The following is a 21,686-nucleotide window of genomic DNA, read 5'->3' as shown; positions in this document are numbered from 1 at the left end:
GTAAGAAACAATTTTGGGGAGGTGTGGGAGGGGGGGGGGGCTAAATTTTCCGGGGGGGGGGGGGGCTCGGACACTGGTAGTGGAGGGGTGCCTGGAAGAAACGCTGCATGCCATCCCACAAAATCCCACAAAAGCTAAGTTCTTTACTATCCATATATTGTTGTTCCGCGTTTTAAAGAGGAAATAACCAAAAATAATTTAGCAAGCTAGGTTAATTTTACTCGAAAACATTTCTAATCATTATTTGATATTAACATGTGTAGAACATCTAACCCAAGCTTGTTTATACTGATCAATTTTCATTACATGAAAAACAACTGTTAAAACTTAGTTTACGAAATACAGTTCTAAAATGCTAAATTGTGACATCTTTCTTACACACGACGTGCAAAGTTTTGTTATTGGCTAAATCACTGCCTTATTTTCAGAGTTTCTTCCAGGCATCTCTTCGGGCAGACACCGCCCCCCCCCCTCCCGAAGAAAGTTTACCGCCCCCGAACGAAATGGAATTTATATAGAAAATATATACTTTTGATAGTGTCCGCCCCCCCCCCCCCCCGAAAATTGTTGTCCGCCCCCCTCCCCCGAAAATTTCAAGTGCACCCCCGGAGAAAAAAAGTCTGGAATAAACACTGCTTATTTTCATGTAGATATTAATTAATTAATTATATTAGTCATGCAATACACTTGATAAAATACTTCAATTGTGTAACTTAGAAGAATGACGCGTTAGATTTAAAACAAGTTAATTAAAAAGTCTAGTGACAATTTTAGCGCAATTTCCTTATGTTATCTAAAAATAGCTCTGTCGTAGCGAAAAAAAAATCGCTACGATTTCTATTTGTGTCGTGAACAAATTGCGAATGTTGACGTCACTACATTTCAAAGTTGACGTCACTCACCATGAGCTCCACGTCACCATCGTTGAGGCTGGTACCACCATGAGAGCGGTCTGTCAGAACGGTGAACTGGTTCTTGTCGTTCTAGAACACACAGCCAAAAAAATTAAAAACACACCAAGTAAGTAGGTAATAGTGTAATCATGTTATAATGATGGGGCGGCGTGGTTTAGATTGCTAACTCCGAAAGTCTATGGTTCCAATCCGGGTTCAACTCAGTAGAACGTCCCTGAGCCCACCCAGCTCTAATAAGTACCTAACTCACGTTAGATAACTATAAGCCGGTTGGCAATAATGCTGAGGACATTATCCCTTTATATGCCGAGATCACTGAAACAGATGAACTCTACTTTATTTGCCCCATGTGTCTAGGGCACAAACGTGAAAAGATGATGTTATAATGGTTTATTTTTTATCCTAAGAAATATACCAAAGATAACGAATATTCATATCTGTGAAAATAATGTACTACTTAATTCAGTGGCATAGCGAGGTCGGGTGTCACCCGGTGCGGCACTTAATGGTGTCACCCCGCAGAGGCGTAGCGACCCTTCCCGGGGCCAAATTTTCGATTTGCACCCCCCCCCCCTCAAACTTTCGATTTGCACCCCCCTCAAGTTTTTCTCTATATATTTTGTAATTTTTTGCCTTGGTGTCACCCCCCTAAATGGTGTCACCCGGTGCGGTCCGCACCCCCCCCCCCCCGCCCCCCCACCCTCGCTACGCCCCTAACTTAATTAAAGGCTAACTTGTGTTTCTAAGGTAATGAAGCAAACACAAGTTAAATCGATTATTCTTTCGTTTTTTGTTTTTATTTTATTTCCGAAACAATATATTCACCTAACTAGAGGAATGATTTGTCATGCTTTTTTATCATAGCCATACCCTCAGTTAAAATAACTCTGTTTTTGATAGCCATACTCCAATTTATAGTAACACTATTTTTGATAGCCATAGTCCCAGTTAAGTAACACTGTTTTTGACAGTAAACTAACATTGTTTTAGTTTACCTTTATAGAAATCATGGTTGTAATGGGGTAATAGTTCCCTGCAACTGGTTCCGGTATGGTGACGTTCCAGGTAGGTCGGTAGTTGATTCTAGAACATAACAAGGCAGCCGGTAACTAAATCTCTCGAAAGCATTCAACACTCATTACAACATAATAACAACGTTGAAGCATTCGCATTAAAAACCAATTAGATTTTTGTAATAGTTCTATTAATGTTAAAACTTCCATAGTAGATTTTACATTATTTAACCCAAAGTAGTTACAATGAACGGTGTGTGTGTGGGGGGGGGGGGGGGGGGGGATGGTGTCCAGCCCACTAAAGGTGTCTGGGTTCCATCTCTGTGGTTGGCGGTGGGGTGGGGGGGAGGAGAGTTGTACTATTGTTCAAAACCTACTAAGTAGATTTTTACATTACTTTACTTTAAACTCATAAAAACCCTAGAGAGGGTGTGGCGATGCGGGTGTTCCATTCAGGCCTTACATACTTCCTCTGGGGGTTCCATTCTTACATTACTTACTTCCTCTGGGTGTTCCATTCAGGCCTTACATACTTCCTCTAGGGGTTCAATTCTTACATTACTTACTTCCTCTGGGGGTTCCATTCTTACATTACTTACTTCCTCTGGGGGTTCCATTCTTACATTACTTACTTCCTCTGGGTGTTCCATTCAGGCCTTACATACTTCCTCTGAGGGTTCCATTCTTACATTACTTACTTCCTCTGGGGGTTCCATTCAAGCATTACTTACTTCCTCTCCAGCAGTTCTCTGCCGTTGGCATCCGTGTAGAAGACGCCTTTGTTACCCCACCCCGGGATGTTGAATCGTGTAATTACTTCTTTACCAATGCCGTCACTGTTTAGTGAGAAACATTAATAAAGTTATCTTTTAACTTATCTAATACAACATAAAATCTGTATGGTGAAAAATACAGAACACACACACACTTATATATATATATATATATATATATATATATATATATATATATATATATATATATATATATATATATATATATATATTTATTTATTTATAGCCTAATGTTTCTGTATGTGCTTAACAGTGTTGTCACTAAGTGTGTGTGCGTGTGTGTGTGTGTGTGTGTCTGTAGGTTCGTATGTGTGTGTGTGAGTGCCTGTCAATGTTTCTATGAGTATCTGTGTATGTATCCGTGAAGATATGTGTTCCATTGTCTATATATATATACCTGACTGTATATACGAGTGTCTGTGTGTGCTAGACTGTACATAGGTATATATATAGAGAGAGTTCCATACAACGACCGAGACCATTACCTGACAGGAATGGGACCAACCGTCCACTGGAACTCTACGTAACGTTTCTCCCTGTAGACCCGCACCACCTGACTCACCAGGTCTGTAAACTGTTGATACGCCTCCTGTACCAGGGTACCCTGAACACAGCAACCATTGAAAGAGAGACCCGTTACTTTTAATACAAGTGGAATTGAAGGTTTCGTAGATTTGTTTAACACAGAAAAGACATCTAGCGTTGTTTAAAGTTACGTTAAAATTTAACCAATAGACTCATGCCTACACATGAAGTGTGATCGGCATTAATGAGATTTCACTATCTGAGATAGCAAAAGAAAAATCTATGTTATTATCAAGTCATGATGAATTAACTATCTAATAATTAAATAGCTAATAATTTATATTACAAGTCCAAGATTTGGCTTAACCCTAACTACAAACACAACCCAATTTAGATGATGTTATCAGCTGAAGAATTTGCGAAGAATAATGTAATAAGATGGTTATAAAAAGTGTTGATAGTGTTAGAAAAATAGTGTTAGAAAAATAGTCTTTTAATAAAATGCTTCAAAAAATGTAAAAAATTGGCTTTTTAATAAAATGCTTCAAACAAATATTGATACAGTTAGAAAAATAGTCTTTTGATAAAATGCTTTAAAAAAATGTCGATATGGTTAGAAAAAGAGTCTTAAAATATTTTAGGAAAAAAAATGTATATATTCTTGTTATATTTTTCCAATCTAGAAATGGTTGATAAGTTTAAAGTAAATTTAATTATGGTTATTAATCAAGATTTTCTATTTGTTCCTTTGCGCATTATCTCTTAATGATATGCTTATTCCATTCTAGAATTGTTTGATAAGTTTAAAGTAAATCTAATTATGGTTATTGATCAAGATTTTATACTTGTTCCTCTGCGCATTTTCCCTTAAAGATATCCTATTTTAAGTTTGAACCGTTGACTTAACGGACCCATCACGTGACCTTACATTTCTGGTACCCTGCCAGAGAGTGAGTGGTATGCTGGTCGGTGTGTTGTTGGCCGGCCTGAAGATGTAGGCGCCACTGGACTGTCCCTTCTGACCAAAGCCGGGGTAGAAGTAGAAGTTCTGGCTGAGCTGGGTTGTCACGCCTGATTCAAGGTTGGTCAGGTAGGCTAGGTGCCCGGCCTCGTCAAAGGTCACGCTGACGTACTGAGGTCAATATATGTATTAACGTTATCATGTGAATGACGATACATTATATATTCTCCCTTAAGCTTTTGTGGGAGAATAGATCTTTTTTTTTTTTTTTTTAAAGCATTTGACAACTTGGATCATGTAAAATATACCTTTAAATTCACCGTCGTCCAATAGGGGATTAAAATTGCTTTTTTTTTTTTTGGTAAAATTATTAGGTTTGATAAATTATTTGAATTTTCCCTTAAACATTTTGTGGGATATTGAGATCTTTATTTTTAAGTGTCCGATAAAACCAGCATTGATAAAAAGTTAGGATTTACATTTTTGTAAAAGAATGTTCAGGTTAATACAGAAATTAGGGTACGGAGAAGTCTACCGGTAGAAAGCTAGACTGCTAATCCGCCCTTGAGTCCACCCAACTCTGATGGGTACCTAACTCACGTTAGGGAAAGTTAGGGAAAGTAAAGGCGGCTGGGCATAGTGCTGACCACACTATCTCTTCATATGCTGAGGTCACAGAAACAAGTGAACTCTATTCCACTTGCCCTATAGACCGACAGGTTTGAAAGGGAACTTTACTTTAATAAAGAAATGATTCAGATTTGTATGATAAAAATTTATGATTAACATCTGTACGATTTAGGTCTGTATAATCAATCTCTAATTTTATTAAGATCTGCATGTTAAGGAAATAATTTAAACTTGACGTTTAAGTTTAAAAAAACATATTTAATCCTACCTTCCCTTGAATAACATTTGTGGTAGATGAATGTGAACGCTTGCTTGATTTTGCCTTTGGTTTCTCTTGATCTGAAGTACGTAAATCAATCACTTTACTATTTCACACAGACAGCTGTAATTAATTACTAATAATACATCTCTAATTACCAAAGATATTCTTGTAACTTCAACTGTAGTATATTTTAAAAGAATACTTCCAATTTAAAGAAATTAACACATTATCGCATTCACAATTAACTTATAGTTTTATGTTCTTTTTGGACAAGCACTATAGCAGTTTCGTTAACCCGAAAGTCTAGAGTAAATTTGCGGGTTCGAATCCTTAGTGCGACACAACACAACTCCTCATACCGAGGTAAAAAAAAACAAATAGTTCAACTATAAAATATCTACATTACTGAACGCCAGATATTAAAACGTAAATGTTACTTTATTAAAAAAAAATTAGTTTTATAATTAGTTTTAAAATTAGTTTTAGTTACCTAGAACTTCGGCTGGTTTCTTTGGCACATCTGTTTGTCTGTTAACAAAGTAAGTGGCGTACCCTAGGGGTGGGAGGGTGGCGGGGAACACAAGGGTCTGAGTCTGAGCCGACCCTGGAACAAGCTATAATAAGGGTAGTGTGGATTAAGATCAAGGTCATTATATCCGGCATGCTACCGTGTGTTAATATAAACTAGTTTGGAAATGTACCAAAACAGTCGACATAACTTTAAAGTAAAATAACATGCATTCATATAGGCCTAAATGTTTGTTTTTTTTGTCATCATTTTAAAATTTTGTTATGTTTCCGTATTTGCAATGGTGAAGTATTTATTTTGTAAAAACTAGGAAAGTCAACACTCTAAGGAACACCGTCGAATTTATTTTAGAAAGCAGTTATTTCCCTTTATTCTGTTGTTCAATACTTAAACGCAAAATGGTAGATAACTCAACCTGATGTTCAACTTCCGTAGTTCCATCAGGAGCGATGACTGTATAACCACTTCCAGCAACGGGTAGTCTAACCATATACTCAACCAAACGAGCTAGGGGGTTGTAGAGGGTTGCTTGCAGCTTTAATGAGCAAGAAAATAAGATTCACATGAAAAACGTTATAGACAACCTTTATAATAACAAATTATAAAAGTAAAAAAATGTGATATTAAATTTGATAGTACAGTATATTTTCTTCTGTTAAGGTTTTCCGTACTGGAATTTTTTTAACTAGTCGTTACACGTGAGTTATACTTTTGTTTGAGAAAAATATTGTATTAAATAGATGTCGGTAAAACGCTATGTGCTCTACTGCACACTGAACGATATTAGTGACAAAGCAAAGAAATATCTAAATAGCTAAAAATCCGACACATTTAAAATAACATAGGCTACCAATACCTGTTAAAAAAACCAAATTATATACATTATTTGACAACACAACACTATATTAAATTTAAATGCACACTGTGATTAAGAGACTTGGATGATTCCGTTAAAAACACGACTGTTGAATAGTATTTATCTTGTTTTTTAAAGTAATGTGTATTATTTTGGCCGAGAAAAATGTATACATTTCATATCGTCCGTCTTGATGAGTAGATCCATAGATAAAAATCAAAATTGAATAAAATATTACATTTCTTTCATATTATAAAATTGGAAGATGACGCCATTCGTTTTGTGTACTTGTGAACTGTTGATTTATTTTAACTCGTACATTTTATATACAGTTTTTATTTTATTTTAATGTTATTTATTTAATTTTTTTAGATGTAAGTATTTTGATGTTAAATTCAACATGTGGACGTCCACACTGACCCGACCCCCCCCCCCCTCACCCCCAGTCCATAAGCGTCCACTAACGTCGATTTTTTTTTTAACCGAACCCCCACCCCCCTCCGTGTTGGGACGTCATCAATGACAGTGTTGTGGGATAGCTGGTAGGGTAAGGGAGGGGTGTAGCCCTTACGTATTTATCAATAATATATCAAGTATGGTGTATAAATTGAGAATTCGGTACGGAGTACTATTAATTAGACATGGTATTTCAACAATTACGGAGACAAAATTACAGAAAATGGTCGCAGTTGAGAATGAAATATTATAACCAAATAGTCAGATGGAATCCACAATTCATCATTTTATCAAATCGCTTACCTTTCCAGGAGTAGAATAGAACTAAACAAAAAAATTAAATTAAAAAAAGATAATTTTGTATAAACAGGCAGTGCGTTAGAGATGACTTACCATGTAGGTCTCTCGGGTCAAGTCACATATACTCTCGTTTAGCAAGGGACAGAACTCTTGTGTAGGGGGAGTAAATGTTCCCTTGTACATCAACTTTCTGTACACGGTGTTGACCATATCCTAAAAATAAGGGAAATAATTTAATTTTAATTTGTCCTTAGTAATTAGAGTTTCTTCCAGTCATCTCTTCAGGGGGGGGGGGGGGGGGGGGGGCAGAAAGTCTACCACCCCCCCCCCTCCCCCCACGAACGAGATGGATTTTATATAGTAAACATACAATTTTACTAGTGTCCACACACACCCCCCCCCCCCGAAAAATGTTGACCGCCCCGAAAATATCAAGTGCCCCACCCCTTCCCCACGGAGAAAAAAGTCTGGAAGAAACACAGTTAGTAAACATGTAATGAGTTCGAAACATCAATACGCTCTCAACTCTATATTGCATTATCAACTAAAATGCATTGCTGAGGTTGAACCTTGCAATAGAAAGCAGGCTAGATTGATAGTCTAGTCTTTCCCTCGATCCATGTACTGGATTCTCCCTACTGTGCTATGCCCGTATTTTTTTATGACTTAATAAAAGAGGAAGGTAGAATCATTATACTAGTACCTAATAGGCCTACACTAGACACGGAACACGGAAATGAAAAAAAAAAAACTTTTTCGTTTATCCCAGATGCGAGTTTTGTGGAGATCACCCGCTATTAAGATGGGAAACTTACCAAACCGTTGCGAACACCGTCAGATAAGCGGAGTGCGTAATCAAAGGCTACAACTTGTTTCTCTGTGCCTCTAGAATAGTAATAAATGCCTAAAGTTTAGACAAATATATATATATATGTATGTGTGTGTCCGCGCGCATATGTTATATGCCCAGTGGCGTAGCGAGGTCGGGTGTCACCCGGTTCGGCACGTAACGGTGTCACCCCCCAGAGGCGTAGCGACCCTTCCCGGGTACAAATTTTCGATTTTCACCCCCCTCCCCCCTCAAATTTTTCTCTATATATTTTGCTATTTTTTTTTGCCTTGGTGTCACCCCACTAAATGGTGGCACCCGGTGCGGTCCACATCCCCCGGCCCACCCCCCCTTCGCTACGGCTCTGTATATGCCCTAACACCAATTTGACATACGTGATAGCGTCATGATGTTGTGCCGCCCCTAAAGCATCCGCTAATAGAAAAGAAAAAAAAGAAAACATAAATAATAATGACGACATGAAACTATCAAAGACTGGACATTGAAGGCAAGTTTCCCGTAAAAAGAAATAATCGTAGCTACCGAAAAAAATATCAACATATTTTTTTTAGTTAGATAGTTTTATTGAAGTTATACTTACCTAAGGGGAGAAGGTCTCTTCCGATCCCGATTTGTAAAAGATTTGTGGCCAGTTTTTTTACAGACTGTAACCAAATATGAGAAAATAAATGTAATTTTTATTGTTTCATTTAGAAGTTACAATAATAAAATGCTTTTAAATTTATCTTGATCTCTTGGTTAAGAGCTTATGTGATGTGAAATTTGTGTTAACATAATAATAATAATATTAATACATTCAAATAATTTCCCAAAATTATATAATGATGGGGTTAAGATTCCCCAGGACACCATCTAGATCTTTGGTTAAGTTAGGCGATGGCTTAACAATCAACAACGTATTAATTTTAAATTTAAAAATTTAAATTGCGGAACGGTAATTGCTTTTGTCCGTGTCGGCCTTTTGACTTGTCAGCATTTAGAAAAATGCTCAAAATGAAAGTAAAAAAAAAAAATCACGTAACACACCTGATAAAAGCCGTTGACGACCCGGATGTAACGTTTGACGGTTGGACGGCTGGTGAAGTAGCCGGTCCAGTAGGAGTGGTCGCTGTCGGCGTACGGGAAGAAGTCGTCCTCCTTGGTCGTCCACGTGGCGTTGTCGTCGTTGACCGCTTTGACGTAGCAGGAGGGGGTGGAGTAGAGGAAGTTGATGTTGCTGCCGTTGGCTTGCTGTGAGTGGTGTGAGGGGGGGGGGTATTTGTAAGAAAAAGGCTTGCTGTTTGAGAGATATATTCTTACTGGATTCATTAGCCTAATCTTTAGTTATTGTTAAGAACAAAATGTGTAGGTGTGACAGAGCGACGTTGTCGATGAAGTAACTAACTTAATCCTGGGCTACACGAAAAGCTGAAAACAAAGCATATTTATAGTCCTAAGCTTTTTTGACACTAGTACTGGCTGTCTCAATCGCACGTTTACGTACATTGTACACAATAGTACACAGAGTGAAAAAGACCCTCGCGCTTTAAGTCAGAGGTCATTTTATAGTCTTCAATACAGTTACTAAAGATTTCTCGTGCTGAATTAGCCTATAGATCTCAAATATTGAATCGAAATAATCACTGCACTAACCATCGATTCAGATGATTCAACTCACACTAGATCTATATGTTTCTTATCATACAAGTACAGCATTTTTAGACTCGCCTTTGCGTTGTCGGTCTGAATGAGTTTGAACAGCTGCTTAAAGTTTAAAGAAACAATCTCTAAACTGGAACTAGCACTCATTTTTTCTACTCGCTCTAGAATTACTGAATGAGTTTGTGCTTCTGCTTAGAGGTAGAGAGATAGACTGCTAGCTGAAAATCTCGAGTTCGAATCCGGGTTCAATTCAGTTGAACATCCCAGAGTTCACCCAACAAAATTGTTTATCTAACTCGCGTAGGGGTAAAGTAAAGGCGGCCGGACGTAGTGCTGACAACAATATCAGTTTATACTGAGGTCAAGAAACGTATGAACTCTACTTTCTTCATCTACATTGACACTGGCTCACAATGTATGTACTCAACCTAGCGTTGACATACTTGATAAGTTTGTCCATCTCCTCAAAGTTTAACGAAACTTTGTCTACATTGACACTTGCTCACGATGTATGTACTCACCCTAGCATTAACGTACTGGATGAGTTTGTCCATCTCCTCAAAGTTTAACGAAACTTTGTCTACATTGACACTTGCTCACGATGTATGTACTCACCCTAGCGTTGACGTACTTGATAAGTTTGTCCATCTCCTTAAAGTTAAAGTGAGCACTGACATAGTTGAAGTCCCCTCCTGCAGGTACCAGCAAATGGTTGGTCGCAAAAACGGTCGCCTTAGAAAAAAAGTTTTAATTTTGTGCTTTCGTCGCTTAATAAAAGACAAGACTTCAAAGACAATCGCTTTAGAAAAGGTTAAAATATGTTAGGAGTTAGTGATTTTTTTTCATTGAGGGGAGGGGGAATCAACAATTTTTAATGATTTTTCGTTGCTAAAAACTAAAAATCTAAGCTACAAGCATAACATAAACGTTTACTCATAAAGTGGAATTGAAATTTCGTTCTTGACTGCACTATATGTACGATTATTTTGGATACAAAGTCTGGAACACCCAGGTATGTTTAAAATCGAGTTACATTATTACACTGAATACATTTATACAGTTGGTCATAAACGGGAAAAGATGATGATGAAGTCCTAAATGATAGACCTCTCATAGTCGGCTGTGTTAATTAACAAACACCCTAGACGGAAGCAGATGCAGTTCTTCGTTAAATTACACATGCCTTGAAATGCAACACGTGCTGTTGTACACAACACAACATCTGCAGTGTTGTGACACTGACTTAGGAGATGTGTGTCCGTGTTTTATTTAAATAGACATCGTGGTGCTAAGAAAGGTGATTGTTATGTGAAAGTTTAAGGCGAACAATTTAAACAGTGCACATACCTGAATATTTATAGCGTTAATTGCGGCATCCACGATGCTGTCTACGTTATAATCGTTCAGTGCTGGGTCATCCTGTAACAATGTTTGTATTTGGATGTCTTTGCTCATAGCTAGAGGCCTAAGCCAATCTCACACGAACATAAACACATACGTACACATACGCACACAGATACACAGACAAACGCATACGTACATGAACTTATACTGTCGCAATACACACAAGCACACACACGCATTAACTCATAATAACAAAAACACACACAAACGCATTCTACATGAACTCGCAGTCACGCAAACACCAACACACTCGCACACCCCCATACGCAAGCTGTTGTACAAAGTGTACACATTTCTCTAAGACTTTACAAAGGCGAGCCTGCCCTTACAGCGAAGAGTTCTGTGTTCATAGGCTGGTATATCTGTTGAACATCGAAGTGCATGGGATCTTGTGGGCTGTACCCGTAGGGTAGGATACTCGTGAACAGGTTAGAGGACGGCCCTGATACAGCACAAACAACAAGTTAGTGGTCATTCTTTACGAATGTTAGTGGTCATTCTTTACGAATGTTAGTGGTCATTATTTATGTATGTTAGTGGTCATTGTTTACTTATGTTAGTGGTCATTATTTAGTGGTGGTCACTCTTTAAGTATGTTAGTATTCATTATTTAAGTATGTTAGTGATGATTATTTACTTATGTTAGTGGTCATTATTTTAATTAAGTTAGTGGTCATTATATAAGTATGTTAGTGGTCATTGTTTACGTATGTTAGTGATCATTATTTACGTATGTTAGTGTTAATTCTTTACCTATGTTAGTGGCCGTACTTAACTTATGTTAGTGGCCATTCTTTACTAATATTAGTTGTCACTCTTTATTTTCTTTAGTCGTCATGCTTCATTTATGTTAGAGGCACATTTTTTTCTTACGTTTTTCGCCAGCCTTTACTTATTATTAATAGTTACTATCTACTTTGCCAACCACCAACAATGGGATGATAGGCATAAATTAACTTTTCGGTAGTGATAATTTGAATGAGATGACGAGAGTTAGTACATGGGCACTGACCATGCCTAATGAAATAATCTTATCTCATCATGACAACTTGACCCTATGCCAGTATTCGGACATTCCAGACCATACGTTTACCAGGCTGAACGTGGTAGAGGTAGAGAAGAAACTCACCGATTACCTGACTGAACGTGGTAGAGAACAAATTCAGCGATTACCTGACTGACCGTGTTAGAGGTAGATAAGAAACTCACCGATGTTTTTTGGACTTCCCTTCCAGACAAATTCCAGACGTTTCTCGACCTGACGTAACTCGTTGTCCTGCTGGTCAAGACGGCTGAATATCAGGGCGTCAAACCCAAACTGAAGGAAAGACAGCTCTTTTTTAATGGGAAGATAGCTGTAGGTGTTTTGTTTAAACATTGTAAATGAAAAAAAGTTATCTCCCTTGTACTATACAGGTGACGATATGCTAATCTATTTAACTGGCTACATCATAAAATGGGAGTGGTATAGAATATGTGTACATTCAGGGACGTAGGAAGGGACTGGTCGGTAGGGGGTTAGAACGTACATCTATCCCATTACGTAAAACTGTCTCATTGTAGCTTTATGATTACAGTGTCAATAACATTGTCCGCCCCCGTCCCTTCCCACTACCCTTACTCTATCTTCTCCACATTGTAGACAATCTATTTAACTTTATTTTTCTCTAGTTTTAGTCAAAATCAGTGTTTCTTTCCGGTATCTCTTCGTGGGACACTGTCCTCCTCCCCCCCCCCTCTCCTCATCCCGAAACGAAATAGAATTAATATAGAAAATATATACCTTTTTACCATTCCACCCCCCACCCCCACCCCCGAAAAGTTTCGCTCATCCCCCCCTCCTTTTTCTGTAAAAAACACTGGTCAGAGTATTTACCAGGAATGAGTGTTCCCAGAAAAAAAAATCAGCTAAATACTACACGATCTTTCATGCAGTGGTCCCTACCTGTGCGAATAGCGACGCCAGCTCCCTGGAATGCCCGAACGGATCAATCTGCCATCCGGCCTTGACCCTTGCACAGCTGCCGAAGCTGTCCCGCAGGAACTCAAAGCCCAGCTTATGCTGGTCGATGATGGCCAGGTAATGAGTGGCCGCTTCGTCGTTCATCGACCATCCCCCGGAGATGAACTCTAATCGACCTAAGTAGGTGGATCAGAGCATTTAAAAAATGCAACCAAAATATTTGAATGTCAATGAACGAATGAAACAGCTAGTAATACATGCATTTAGATGTTGCTCATAAATAATATCCTTTATTTAAAGGCATTTTTACTCCAACCTTCTACATTCACATGCAGTCAAAAAATGTCAATTACCCCCCCCCCCCCCCACCTCCCCACACACACCTTACTGGTCCTTAAGTTGACACAAAACTCTCACCCAGTGGCGTAGCGAGGTCGGGTGTCATGTCACCCGGTGCGGCACTTAATGGTGTCACCCCCCAGAGGCGTAGCGACCCTTCCCAGGGACAAACTTTCGAATTTTCGATTTGCACCCCCCCCCCCTCAAACTTTCGATTTGCACCCCCCCCCTCAAGTTTTTCTCTATATATTTAACTATTTTTTGCCTTGGTGTCACCCCCTAAATGGTGTCACCCGGTGCGGTCCGCAACCCCCTCCCCCCTCGCTACGCCCCTGCTCTAACCTCCCATTCTTCGCCTTTCACTTATGTTGGCTGGTACCAAATTGTTGATTCTTAAGAAGCATGTTGGCTGGTATTATATTGTTTATTTTTAAGTAAAATGGTAACTTGGGTGCTTATTAAAGGGGTTTAGGTGACTAGGACTAGTTACAGAAACCCAAGGGGTTAATCTAAGATATTGGGGATGAACAGGCCAGGGAAATCTAAAATTTAATTAAAATGTTATCGGCTCACTCTGGTCGTTAAGGGCTGCGAGCTCTATGCAGGTGCATGAGTGACACGGAATGATGAAGACACCCGCGGTGATTTATGTCTAAAGTTGAGTTCGGGCATGCCGCTGGACGTCTCGGTAGAATCATTACTCATGATCTCTGTTGTGGTCAGTTGTCAGGTGTGAAACGCGGCGGGAGTACCGCGTGGTCGTACGTTAGCTCGAGCGGTGTATGACACAATCGTTAGCCCTGAGACAACGTGAAGATCTATAGCGGTCAGTTATCGGGTGTTCAACGCATGGGTGCATAGTGACCGGTGTTATCTCGGACGTCGAGAGATGGGACGGAGCCCAACTCAGGTTCTATAGCTCTAGGGAGATGATAAGGGGGGCAAGACTAGCCTATAAATGAGGAAGGGCGACTATGTTGAGGTCTCTCTCTCTCTGACAGACACATAGGCTAGACACGATGGTCTAGGCCTCGGATGGTGGCAGCCTTTAGGGCTGGCCACTAAGGCTGGATTATTGGCCCAGCCGATGTTTTGTTGCTGTACATATGTGTTTCGTTCCAGATATTTACATGTGTGACCTGGTGTTTATACATGTGGCCGATGTTGTACCAGTGGCCAAACGCCTGCCGTGTAGATATGTTCTTCGTTCCAGTGGCCATTTTCTTTGTGGCCTGATGTTTGTACCAGTGGCCAAATGTTTATTCCAGTGGCTGGAAATCTTCCTGCCGTGTAGATATGTTCTTCGTTCCAGTGGCCATTATCTTTGTGGCCCAATGTTTGTACCAGTGGCCAAATGTTGTATTCCAGTGGCGGGAAATCTCCATGCCACTTGAGTGTCAAGCTAGATTGTTGTGAGTACTGATGAGTATTCATAGAAGGATTCAAACCGTGTTTGCTTAGTGGAATCAGAACTAGTGATGATAACATTTTCCCGTGTGATTCTGGGATTACATAACAGTGCAAGTAGTAAAGTTAGAACTAGAGACGATGACATTTACGTTTTTGATTTTGAGATTACATAGCAGTGCAAGTGAAATTAGGACTAGAAAGAATAACTTTGACAAGTGTGATTCTGAGATTACATAAGCAGTGCAAGTATTTAAGTTAGGACTAGAGGATATGACATGTGTGAATTCTGAGTTGTGTAAATGTAGATTTGCTATTCACACTTATATATGTGTTTTCTATGAATTAATGTCAGTTACCACGGTGACTAATTCTGCATTGAAATGTAAGTTTGCTTATTTTTGTCTTTTTGACTTGTATTAGAAATTCAAGTGGTGTTTTCTTGAATATGAAAGACTGGCCAGGTCTTATTTGAATTGTGTCTTTTGCTTTTAACATATAAGCCCTTGTGACGTCAAATGAAGATAAATAAATGCATATTATGTGTGTCTACTATGTTTTATTTTTAGTTTAATATTGGTGTTGTATTGATTTTAATTAGTTTTGCTCAGGTCGTATTAGACCCCTTTGTCACCACGCAAAGGTGCACGGATGAGTGAATAAGATCAACTCTCGGTTTAAACCCCCCTAACATTTGGTGTCAGAAGTGGGATGTAAGAAAACTATTTCTCGACGAACCCCTAACACTTATAACCATAACTCTAACCACACATTATTAACACAAAATAAATACTCTTTCAGACCTTCTCAGCTCTCTCCTTATCCTCGAAACCTCATTTACTATTCGTCTTTTATGGACCATGGGGTCATCCATAAATGACGTCACGCTTTTTTTGACGATTTTTACTCCCCCCCCCCCATTCCCCTCCGTCACACAACGTCACAAAAAGCCAGCCCCCCCCCCCCCCTAAAATGACGTCACACCTCAGCCTGCAACCCCCTCAAAATTGCATTTTTTTTTAAACATGGATATTTTTCCAAAATCTTGTCTGAAATCTGTTAAAATAGAGTATTTTAATCAATTCCTATTACAATTTATTAAAACAGTTTTCTAAAACAGGAAATAACATCTAAAACTCTTTTTCTAACATTGCTTTTTTATAATGCAAAAGTGTGACGTCGCACCATCTGAACCCCCCCCCCCTCCTCCCCCTCATCACACATCGTCACAAAATTATGGACCCCCCCCCTTCCCCCCTACAAGTATGACGTCATTTATGGACGACCCCTATCCTTTATTGGATTGTTTTTAAAACGTTAAACTGTTCGAACATAGTGACAATCAGATAAACAAAAAAAATTTAATTAAAATAGTTACCAATAAATTGACACATGCATTTAAAAAAAGAAGTATTGCATGTAATTAACAGAAGTATAGTTATGTGTTAAAATAATTAATCCATTAATTAGCATCCCCACCCCGTCCATCCATTAATCTGATAATGAACCGATTAATTGGGTCAACTCTACCTTCATTAACTAGGTCAAACACTTGTTGGTGCTGCTCCAGGCTCAGCTCGTTAACCCAGCGATAAAAATAGGCGACCTCAACAACGATGAACCTTTTGGTGGGGTCGAGGGTCAGCTCAGCTAGGACACTGTCCAGGATAAACTGTACGGCTGCAAGCGTTGGGTGCACAGAGAATAACAATTTACTGCAACTTTTAAAAACAAATGTTTTTAGCGAGAGTAATACATTATGATTACAGTTTAATTATATTAATTTATATTTTCAATCCAATTTTAATTTCCAGTCCAACAAATTAGGATTGTTTTTTTTTTTTTTTTTTTTTTTTTACAATTTAGCGAGTCACAAAACGAAACAAAACGTCTAAATTACACTGACAGCAATGGTGATCGTCCGTGTTTTATTGTTTTTTTTTACACCTTTTTCTTCTACTTCTTTGTTCTTAATTTTAGTGTTGGAAGGGATCCCCTCCAACACAATTAAGTTTACGTGTCAACTGGTTATGCGCCATTGATGCCATTTACTCCGATTTCAGCTTGCTTTTCAATTTGGATTTGCTTCCATAGCATTTGTCCAACCAAGAACAAACTACAAAGCGGCAGTTATTTAATTTTGGAGTTCTCTCCTAGAAAAGTGGCTGTCCCCAGCTAACGAGCCTCATCTGCCCTCATTTAGCAACCACGAGCTGTACCGACTCGACCACGCGCACCACTTTTACCATTTAAAATGCTACATTGACAGTAATGGTGGTCGACCATTTTACAATACAGACACTTTGCTAATAATTTAATAGTAATTGTTTTCGACCATTTTGCATAAAACACAATCAGTGTTCGATCGTTTTACAAAATACACAATCAGTGTTCGACCGTTTTGCATAAAACAAAATCTGCATTGAGTGTAGTACTAAAGTACCGTTTAACATACCGATACTGAACTTGCAACTTACATTGATAGTAATACTGATCTACCGTGACAAGCCAGCCTACGTCATCGTGTGAGTGGGGTACGATATGGACGTTTATCATTCCAGGTTTTTCGGCATTGCAGCTCTGTATATATATATATATATATATATATATATATATATATATATATATATATATATATATATATATATATATATAATATGTTTAGTGTGTGTGTGTCAGTGTAATACAGTGTGTGTCTGTGTGTGTCTCTGTGTTTGTGTGTGAGTGTGTGTCTGTGTGTGTGTGTGTGTGAAAGGTTTACATATTGAACTATTTTAACACGGTGGTTTATCAGTATTAGCCTTTTAAAACCGAAGTCATTTGTGTTTATTCTAGTGTTATTTCATGTTGGGACCAAGAACGATAACGAATGACCATCAACGATCACCATACAATCAAAAAATTGTGCGTATCTTATCGGCACATTATATTCTAGATATATGTGTCCTGTGTTGCTAATCTGTATCAACGTACGACTTGTTGAAGATTACTACTTTGCTTTACTTTCCACAAGTTCTACTTTTTAATTTGCTGTGCTGGGCGTCTAGCTTTTATCGTCTAATCAAGAGATGGATGCATTGTATTGTTTCGTTTTATCGAACTTAAGGTCAATGGTTTGAAATAGATAGCAAGTAGAATAGCGATATTGCTAAATTGTCTAATTAGCATGCACTTTAAATAATAGGTTTAATATAAGAAATGGCATTAATATTAAAATAATTTATACGTCAAAATTGTCAATTGATCTCCTTAATTTAATATTATTTCAATTGGTTATGCAATTGATTTAATAAACACAAATTTTACCTCCCAAAAAAAGAACAAATACCATGTTTTACTAAAAAATCGATGTTCAATTTTCAAAAAGCCATGTTTTACAAAAAAAAAACCAAAACCATATTTTATTAAAACAAACCAAATCCATGTTGTGCTAAAACAAAAGCCTTGTTTTTAATTAAAACTTATGTTTTACAAAACAAAATCCATTTTTTTACCTAATAAAATAGTTGCCTGTCATTTACCTGATAGCCGCATGTTTGTACACAATCCACACGTGTACACGTACACCAGAGAACAAGAAGAACCACAGACGATCGCAACCACAACATAGCGGTTGTTTGTACACTTGCCAAGTACACCAACACGACACACGACCAACAAACAAGCTGGAGTATCTTCAATATCTCCTGTCGCTATCTACTCTCATGTCTTAGTTAGAGATAGCCTAGACCTGATTGAAAAATTATTACAAAGTAGTGTTTTAATTTGTATTAAAAACTTTTCGCCCTAACTTTGTTATTGAAAGTTGGAGGGTTGGTACTAAACTTAAACAATGTTTCTTCAAGACTTTTTTTCTCCGGAGGGGCACTTGATATTTTCGGGGGGAGGCGGACACTGGTAAAAGTATATGTTTTCTATATAAATTCCATTTCGTTTGGAGGGGGGGGGGGGGCGGTAGACTTCTTGAGTCCACACAATTATTTTAAGTACCTTGCCTAGGAAAGAGGAAAGTAGGTAGGCCAAAACAAACTTGGAAAAGGTCAGTCGTAAGAGAAGCAGAAGCATCCGGAATGTCATGGACTGAAGTTGGAGGAATGGCATCGAACAGAGTTTAAAGGAGCGGTGCGGTTTCGTTCCTAAGCTTCACAATGCATCCACAGGAATGATGGTGATGATCATGATGATGATGATGATGAAGATGATGATGATGATGATGATGATGATGATGATGATGATGATGATTAGGACGCCTTTGGGAAGAGATTATGAGATGAGAGATTGTACATTTTTATCTGACAATGTTCAAGGACAGCCGCTCTTCTAGAAGAGACAACTCCAAATCAAACAACTGTTGCCTTGTAGTTTGTTCTTGGTTGGACAAAAGCTGAAAAGCAGGCTGAAATCGGAGTCAATGGCCTCAATGGCGCATAACCAGTTGACACGTAAGCTTAATTGTGATGGAGGCGTGGTCGAGTCGACAAAAGCTCATGGTTGATAAATTTGAAAAAGTCTCGAGTTCAAACCCTCTGGCAGATAAGGCTCGATCCCTTCTAACACTAAAAATTAAGAACGAAGAAGAAGAGAATGCATTTCATATGTTAAAGTTGTGTCTTTAATTTGTATTAAAAACGTTTAGCCCTAACTCTATTAATGAAAGTATAAAACCTATTGCAATTCATATTTTAAAGTTGTGTCTTTAATTTGTAATGAACGCCTTTTGAGCATGCAATGGTCGAACTTTCATATTAAAATTATTTTCATACTTTTAATAATGAACCAAAACTTGGCTGGCCTATTGTTTTTCTAGACCTAACGCGTTTAGTTTTTTTAACTAATGTTTTCAACTTACATATATCTAAATTAAAGTATTTTTGTCTTACATGTATCTAAATTAAAGTATTTTTGTCTTACATGTATCTAAATTAAAGTATTTTTGTCTTACATGTATCTAAATTAAAGTATTTTTGTCTGTCAGTTTTATGTCTTTTATACCCTACTACACCTTTGTTGCCCTGAAACTTTGAAGGTTTCTGCAAGAAAAATAAATTTGGAGGGGGGCTCCGCAGCAGGGTGTGATTGGGCGCCCCTGGCTCCCCTGTGACTACCATAGCACCTACGCTCATTTTAAAGAGAGCGATAATCTGTGGATACAATGGGCTACTATAGTTGTTGATTTAACCGAATGTGCAGTCTTAGGGACGTTGTGTGGAAAAACCCACCAATTAAGATCCAAATATATAACGCCTGCTTTGTTTACATTTAAATAATTCAGTTTTAGAAAATGTTTTGACCTAAATTTCTTCATAGAATTCTCTACATATTTAATCAATACTACACCGATATTGTTGCCATATCCACAAGACTAAACCTAGTGCATTTAATAAACGTGCTAGATGATTTATTTTAATAATAAATTTTGCAAATATATTTAAAAATCCACTTACATTCCTTCTTTAAAAAATGCTTACAATCTATTTTATCAGGTCTGAAACTCCATACAATTTGTCAGAAGCGTAGCGAGAGGGGGGGCGGGGGGGGGGGGGACACATGTCCCCGGGCGCCGACCTTAGGGGGCGCCAAAATGGGTTGGAAACATAAATTGAAAGGTTGAGGGGGGTGCAAATCGAAAGTTTGAGGGGGAGGTGCAAATCGAAATCTCGGGGGGGGGGGGGGGGGGTACAAATCGAAAAGTTTGTCCCCGGGCGCCGGGAAGGGTCGCTACGCCTCTGCAATTTGTTATTTTATAGTAATCCTATTATTTTCTCGAATCTGTGTTTATACATATTAAAAGGTTGAAAATAGATTTGTAAAATTTGAATATTTTAAATTGTTGGTTTATATAATTATTCAAAATATATAAGGGAAACAATTTGAGCCCTTATGTTTCTAATGTCATTATAAATATAGAATAAAGCAGTTTAAAAATTTTAAAAGAAAATTTATTTATTATTATGATATTATTTTTAAGTATTTTATACTTAATAAAAAGATTGTATCTAAAAATTATATATACATTTCAATTTTTAATTATTATTAGACTCTAAATAAAAATATAAAAACATTAGTCGCATTAAATACAAAATGCTATAATTAAGAAGATTTCAGATGAAGAATTGTTACTTAGATGATACTAAATGGCGTATTTTTTTTTTACTTCAAGATGGCCGAAATAAAAACAAAAAAAAAACAAAAAAAAAAAGCAAGTTTGGTGTACACATCCATATTTTCATCATGGCATAGATTGGACTAATGTAGGTAGTGTGTTAGCACTTGCTAGTGATGACAGGTGATCTAAGAATAAATAATCTCTTAAACATGGATGTTGTCTATTTTTGTTTGGGAATGTTGAAATATATCCTTGTGTCAGTGTATGTTTGACTGAGTGCAATGGATGGATGGTCATGATTATATGGGGGTTCTGGTGGATACTGTAGCTTGAGCTATTGTTAACTTGTCCATTTATTATTTCTTACTTGTTATCATTTTTATCATACTGAAATAAAATATTTAATTTTCAATTAAAAAAAAAAATGAACATATTTAAAAAAAAAAAAAAAATGAATGAACATATTTAAAAAAAAAAAAAAAAAAAAATTAACATATTTTTTTACTAAAGATATCCGTGGAGAGGAGCATTATAATGAGTCTTAGAAGACTATTTTTCACGCCCTACGCTGTAGGGTGAATATTTCCAATGTAAACATGAGTGGGTGACAACATCATCATTTTTTTTTTTTAACCTTGGGATAGAAAATGAACCCAGCCGTTTGGAGGCCCCGCCTCCCTTGGCACGCCCCTCCGTGGCCTTGGATGGAACCGGACAACTCTTGTCTGATGGCCAT

General features: G+C 37.8%; 1 protein-coding gene across 1 annotated transcript in view; it reads right to left on the bottom strand.

The window, feature by feature from the left end:
- The window catches only part of LOC131942748 (lysosomal alpha-mannosidase), a 32,698-nt gene extending 14,155 nt beyond the window's left edge, over window positions 1-18,543 (bottom strand). Inside the window, exons 1-21 of the mRNA XM_059302666.1 lie at window positions 18,366-18,543; window positions 17,322-17,424; window positions 16,375-16,524; window positions 13,081-13,274; window positions 12,345-12,453; window positions 11,465-11,577; window positions 11,079-11,150; window positions 10,347-10,463; window positions 9,117-9,320; window positions 8,671-8,734; window positions 8,465-8,504; window positions 8,056-8,125; window positions 7,334-7,453; window positions 6,044-6,163; window positions 5,590-5,713; window positions 5,106-5,176; window positions 4,175-4,378; window positions 3,207-3,325; window positions 2,659-2,763; window positions 1,910-1,997; window positions 903-983 (exon numbers count right to left, since the gene is read on the bottom strand). Coding sequence (XP_059158649.1) covers window positions 903-983; window positions 1,910-1,997; window positions 2,659-2,763; window positions 3,207-3,325; window positions 4,175-4,378; window positions 5,106-5,176; window positions 5,590-5,713; window positions 6,044-6,163; window positions 7,334-7,453; window positions 8,056-8,125; window positions 8,465-8,504; window positions 8,671-8,734; window positions 9,117-9,320; window positions 10,347-10,463; window positions 11,079-11,150; window positions 11,465-11,577; window positions 12,345-12,453; window positions 13,081-13,274; window positions 16,375-16,524; window positions 17,322-17,424; window positions 18,366-18,452 — 2,355 coding nt within the window. The 5' untranslated portion in view covers window positions 18,453-18,543. The remainder of the gene's footprint in view (window positions 1-902; window positions 984-1,909; window positions 1,998-2,658; window positions 2,764-3,206; window positions 3,326-4,174; window positions 4,379-5,105; window positions 5,177-5,589; window positions 5,714-6,043; window positions 6,164-7,333; window positions 7,454-8,055; window positions 8,126-8,464; window positions 8,505-8,670; window positions 8,735-9,116; window positions 9,321-10,346; window positions 10,464-11,078; window positions 11,151-11,464; window positions 11,578-12,344; window positions 12,454-13,080; window positions 13,275-16,374; window positions 16,525-17,321; window positions 17,425-18,365) is intronic.
- Between the last annotated feature and the right edge of the window lie 3,143 nt (window positions 18,544-21,686).

Source organism: Physella acuta, unplaced genomic scaffold (assembly GCF_028476545.2).
Source record: "Physella acuta isolate Inbredline_101_S28 unplaced genomic scaffold, ASM2847654v3 ptg000423l, whole genome shotgun sequence".
NCBI lineage: Eukaryota > Metazoa > Mollusca > Gastropoda > Physidae > Physella > Physella acuta.
The sequence above is the reverse complement of the archived record's forward strand: the minus strand, read 5'-3'. Positions and strand labels throughout refer to the sequence as shown.